The sequence below is a fragment of the Quercus robur genome, chromosome 5, assembly GCF_932294415.1.
Source record: "Quercus robur chromosome 5, dhQueRobu3.1, whole genome shotgun sequence".
In the NCBI taxonomy this organism is placed as follows: Eukaryota; Viridiplantae; Streptophyta; class Magnoliopsida; order Fagales; family Fagaceae; genus Quercus; species Quercus robur.
In genome coordinates, this window is record NC_065538.1 from 29346903 (window position 1) to 29353281 (window position 6379).

The window sequence follows — 6379 nt, forward strand, 5'->3', positions numbered from 1 at the left end:
CCTAGATGCATATGCCATGTGTGCTATGCATTGGTTGAGTGTTGAGCATACAAGTGTCTTGCCTTGTGCTTGTTAACTTGTATGTCTTTGTGTTCATTCCAAGTGTGAATGAACACTGTGATCACTACTTTGTGGTGTTCACTTGGTTGATCAAGCCATGGTTTGTTCATTAACTCCATCTTATGCTTGATCTCTTTTTGCCTGTTTCATATGCATTAATAATTTTCTGCTTACAATGATCATGGTGTATTGTTGTGTTTCAGGAGTTTATGTTCATATGATTCAAGTGCTTCATAGCTTCTAGAATTAGGTGTGAGTGAGTTTTGATCAACTGTTCCCAACTCACATGTTAAGTCTAGAGTCTGTTTTAGGGTTTTGTCACGGAATAGCCAAAGGGGGAGATTGTAAGGTTGAATTTATTCAACCATCTAATTGGCTTTATTCCGTGCCAAATTTGCTTGTAATTCAGCATTTAGTAACCCTGTATTTAGGTGGGATTGTTGTAAGGGTAGTGAGTGAGATAGTGTGAAGATTGCTCAAGAGTGTGCAAGAAAACAGAGTGTCGCGGCTGGGACTCGCGACTGGACTCGCGGCTTCAACCCGCCAGAATCTGCACACGTGCCAAGCATGCTGGAAGATGAACAGTCATGCTAGCTGGAGCACTACAGGACAAAACAGGACAACTGGCCATACGGTTAACTCGCGACTGGAACTCGCGACTTAGTCAAGCCGCGAGGTCAAGCCGCGAGCCACCCCTGTTTTGGAAAAACCTGACGTTTCGCATTCCACTCCTCTTCAGTATAAATACCCTTTTAACCCACGATTGAAAGAGAGCTTCCAGAGAGAATTTTGAGAGAGAAACCCTAAAGAAAAACCAGATTGTTTTACCCACAATCTCTACCTTAGAGTCTCATCAAAATCCCTCACTCTCTTCCTCTCCATTGTCAAATCCTTGAGAGGCCATTATACCAAACCTGGTTCTCACCATTATCATCTCTGTGAGACAGTCGTTTGGAGTTCTGGGAAGCAGTTAGGAAGGAGCCAATCTTTATTGGTTGATGCTACGGTGAAGTAGCGGAATCCGGAAAGCTAGAAAAGAAAAAGGTTCGGCGCAACCTCGTTGGAGCAAGAAACTTGGAGGGCTTAGGTGCATTGGGTAGATTAGGCTTGGAGGGTCTATTGCTGTCCTTGTATCCCAACTGTATTTTCTAGTGGATTGATTACCGCTTGGAGGGCGGCGGAGAGGTTTTTCGCCGAGGTCTTCGGTTTCCTCTTCGATAACATATCTGGTGTTATCGCTGTGTTTGCATCTTCCTTCCTCTCTATCTCTGCCTTTACATTATCTGCTGTGGTTTATTTTGTTGTGGCTTAGATAGTTGTTTAATCAATACCTTGTTATAGCATATGTTAAGTTTCCGCACACTAGTTGTTTAACATATTGCGTGTGTTGATTAAATTGGTTTTTGGGGGTCTAAACGTTCAAAAGTGTTTTTGTACACGTTTTTTGAACTTTCAATATATATTTGTAGGACTCATGTATTTAAAGTTTTATTATCTCTAGCATTACTTAATTATTTGAGACTTCTTAAAAGTACCAAAAAAATCTATATCTCCAAAAATATATATTAAGTTATACATAATGTCATACATAGCATCATACAATAGGACTTAAGGGCACACATCCTAACAATCTCCCACTTGCCCTAAAGACTATTATGCACTAATCTAACTCCCATTTCCTCTAAATGTGACTCAAAAGCCCTCTTGGGGCAAGGCTTTGGTAAAGGGATCTGCTAGATTCTTTGCACTATCAATCTTTGCTACTACCACATCTCCTCGAGCAACAATGTCTTGAATGATGTGGTAATTTCTTTCTATGTGCTTTCCTTTCTTGTGATTCCTTGGATCTTTGGATTGTGCAACCGCTCTAGTATTGTCACAAAACAATGTGATAAGAACTTGCTCAATTCTCACAACACCAAGATCAAAAAGGAATTTCTTGAGCCAAACAACTTCCTTTGCCGCTTCATAACCAGCAACATATTCAGCTTCCATGGTGGAGTCAACAATGCAAGATTGCTTAACACTCCTCCAACTTATGGCTCCACCTCCCAAGGTGAACGCACAACTTGAAGTGAACTTTCTGAAATCAAGATCTGACTAAAAATTTGAATCTATATAGCCAATGGGAATCAAATCCTCACACCGATAAACAAGCATATAATTTCTCGTTGTCCTTAGATACTTGAGAATATGCTTTACGGCTTACCAATGTTTAAGTCCTGGATTTGATTGATATCGACTGACCATGCCAACTGAATAACAAATATCTGGTCTAGTACAAAGCATGGCATACATGAGACTTCCCACTGCAAAAGCATAAGGAATCTGAATCTGGATCTGTATAGCCAATGGGAATCAAATCCTCACACCGATAAACAAGCATATAATTTCTCATTCTCCTTAGATATTTGAGAATATGCTTTACGACTTGCCAATGTTTAAGTCCTGGATTTGATTGATATCAACTAACCATGCCAATTGAATAACAAATATCTAGTCTAGTACAAAGCATGGCATACATGAAACTTCCTACTGCAGAAGCATAAGGAATCTGTCTCATCATGTTTTCTTCCTCAAGATTCTTAGGACTTTGGTCACCAGACAGAGGAACTCTATGTTTGAAAGGAAGTAATCCTTTCTTGGAGTTTTGCATGCTAAACCGTTCTAGAACCTTATCTATATATCTAGCTTGTGACAAGCCTAACATCTTACTCTTATGATCTCGCCAAAGCTTGATCCCTAGAATAAAGTTAGCCTCACCCAAGTCCTTCATATCAAATTGGCTTGACAACAAAAACATTTACTGATGACATTACCCCTACATCATTTCCAATGAGTAGAATATCATCAACATAAAGCACTAGGAACATTACTACTTTGTCTTGATGTCTTTTGTACACACACAGTTCATCAAGATTTAGTTCAAAACCAAATGACTTGATTGCTTGATCAATTCTGATGTTCCATGACCTAGATGCTTGCTTGAGTCCATAAATGGACATTTTTAGCTTGCATACCACACGTTCTTAGTTCTTTGCCCTGAAACCTTCTAGTTGCATCATATAGATTTCTTTTTCAAGATTGCCATTAAGAAATGCAGTCTTAACATCCATTTGCCAAATCTCATAATCATAATGAGCAGCAATGGATAAGAGAATTCAGATAAATTTAAGCATTACTACTGGTGAAAAGGTTTCTTCATAATCAATACTTTCTTTTTATGTATACCCTTTTGCCACTAGCCTTACTTTAAAGGTTTCAACCTTTCCATCTATCCCTCTCTTCCTCTTGTAAACCCATTTGTAACCAACAAGTTTAATGTCGTTAGGCGCCTTTACACGATCCCAAACATGATTGGAATACATCGAATCTAATTCAGATTTCATAGCTTGGACCCAATGATATGCATCTATATCATTCATTGCTTCTTCATAAGTGTAAGGATCAGATTTGGCCTCTTCTGAGATAGCTTCATTAGTTTCTCCCAAACCTATAAATCTTATAGGTGGCCGAACAATCCTCCCACTACAACGAGGCACCTGTGTACTAGACATCTCATGAGTAGTAACTTGTGGTGTATCTAATACAGCCACATCATCCCTAGTTTCATCCATTGGTTGTTCAATTACAGGTTCATCTAATTCAGCCAAGACAACTTTACTTCTAGGATTAAAATTATTCATATAATCATCTTCCAAAACTTTGGCATAGGTGCTAACAAACACTTTGTTATCCTTATGATTATAGAATAAATAACCTATAGTTTCCTTTGAATAACCTAAAAACATGCATACTTCGGTTTTACCTTCCAACTTATCAACTTCCCTTTCAACACATGTGCTGGACATCCCCAAATGTAGAGATATTTCATACTAGGCTTGCACCCACTCCACAATTCCTTAGGTGTGTTGGGAACAGATTTTGATGGAACTAAATTCGAAATATGCATTGCAGTTTTTAGTGCATATCCCTAAAAGGAAAACTGTAAAGTTGAATAACTCATCATGGACCTAACCATTTCCAAAAGAGTCCTATTCCTTCTTTCCGCTACACCATTTTGTTGAGGAGTTTCAGATGCAATCAATTGGGATACAATCCCATTTTGAATTAGGTAATCCTCGAAATCCCCAAGAAGGTATTCGTCACCTCGATTAGATCGAATGGCCTTTATGCATTTACCTAGTTGATTCTCAACTTCAGCCCTAAACTCTTCGAACTTTTCAAAGGCTTTGGACTTCCATCTCATTAGGCACACATAACAATATCTTGAGTAATCATCAGTAAAAGTGATGAAGTACTCATAACCTCCTTTTGCTTGGGTTGACGTAGGACCACATATATCTATATGAGCTAATTCAAGCAACTCTTAGGCTCTTCTACCTTTTGCATTAAAAGGTTGTTTGGTCATTTTGCCTTCCAAACAAGATTCACAAACTAGAAATTCATCAAAGTCCAATGGCTCTAAGAGACCATCTTTGAATCTTGTTTGAATTAATATGACCTAAATGCAAGTGCCAAAAATATGCATCATTAGTAGAAGGAAAATTTATCTTTAATGATTTTACATGAGAGTCATTATCTAATTTAGAATTATATAATTCATGCTTATCAGGAGTTAAAATATAAAGACCATCAACAATATTACCAGAACAGATAAAAATTTTACCCTTCTTTATTACAACATTGTCTTTTAGGATAACACAATATCCATGCTTACCTAAATAAGTTGCAAAAATTAAATTCTTACGAACATTAGGCACATATGGACAGTCTTCTAATATTAAAACCCTAGATTCAAAGCATAAATTAAACACTCCAACAGCTACAACTGGAATCTTGCTCCCGTCAGCCAAAGTAAGAAACAATTCTCCTTCATTCAGCTTTCTGGTCTCCTAGAACCCCTACAAAGAATTGCAAATACGATTAGTACAACTTGAATTCACACACTAGGAATCCGTGGGATTTTATACTAAACATATTTCAAGAAGGAATGTACTTTTCATACCCTTATTATTGGCAGCTCTGAATTTTGGACAATTCCTCTTCCAATGTCCTTTCTCGCCATAATGGAAACACTTTCCTCTAGTTTTCTTTCCTTTGTTGGCAACTCCTAAGGCAATTTGTTAACCATCTTGCTTGGTGAAGTCCTTCTTCTTCTTCTTCTTCTTACCCTTGCCTTTCGACTTAGGTTGAGAAGTAGAAGTTTCAGCCATATTAGCATCAACACTGGATGTACCATGAATGCCTTCCACCGCTACCAACTCATTCATTAATTCAGACAATGAATAAATATTTTCGTTCATATTATAATTAAGTCTGAATTCCTTGAATGATTCTGGTAGTGACTGGAGTATCATATCCACTTGGGATTCTCTATCAATATCAGCACCTAAAACTTCCAGTGTATTCAGATTAGAGATCATCTTAAGACAATGCTCCCTCACTGAAGTACTTTCAGCCATTTTGGAATTATAAATTTGTCTCATAGTTTCTTGCCTTGTAGAACGGCCATGCTCACCAAACATCTCCTTCAGACTTAGCATAATGTCCAAAGCTAGTTCTACATCCTACATTTAATGTTGTAAAACATTTGAAATAGATGCTAGGATATAACACTTGGCCATCTCATTAGATTTCTGCCAACGATCATATCGCTGTTTTCCCTCAAGAGGAGCATCTAATAATGAAAAGCTAGGACAAGGTTAAGCAACCACATATTTGTGCTCTTCAGCAGTAAGAACAATGTCCAAATTTCTTATCCAGTCAACATAATTGGATCTAGTCAATTTGTTTTGATTAAGAATAGTAACAAGTGGGCTAAATGATGCCATGATCAAATCTGAAAATGATAAACATGAATATAATGAGTAAACTGGACATTATCAATTTAGCATATAAACATATAATATGGAACTTTAATAAAACCATAATAAAATATATGCAACGACAACTCAATCCATGTCTATAATTCCTTGGTAGCAAGTTTATTATAAACACATTAATTGATTGAGAACTATTCTCATTATTAGTGCTATCATGATAACTCTTATCAAACACTAATAATATGCCATATTAATTTTAGCCTCTAAGAAATAATGATATAGCTCCTTTTAGAGGTTAACATTACACTTAGTCTAGTTTACACCATTATCTAGAATCATGTGTAGCCACATTTGATCTCCCTTATAATGTTTAAACTTGTAGTACCATGGAACAAAACACCCTCCTTTGGGATCACGAGGCATATACGTCAAGACAAGGTGCATGTCCACACTACTTTAAACAGGTAAGTTCAATCTTGTAGTATAAAGTAAAC

General features: G+C 37.2%; 1 protein-coding gene across 1 annotated transcript; it reads right to left on the reverse strand.

Annotated features, from left to right (window-relative positions):
* Positions 1–5186: 5186 nt before the first annotated feature.
* LOC126728078 (uncharacterized) lies at positions 5187–5525 on the reverse strand. Its single transcript, XM_050433951.1, has one exon. The coding sequence runs from the start codon at positions 5523–5525 to the stop codon at positions 5187–5189; it is 339 nt and encodes a 112-aa protein (XP_050289908.1).
* Between the last annotated feature and the right edge of the window lie 854 nt (positions 5526–6379).

Bases quoted from the DNA above. Each gene is read 5' to 3' on its own strand.
- LOC126728078 (XM_050433951.1), bottom strand. From the start codon at position 5,525: ATGGCTGAAAGTACTTCAGTGAGGGAGCATTGTCTTAAGATGATCTCT.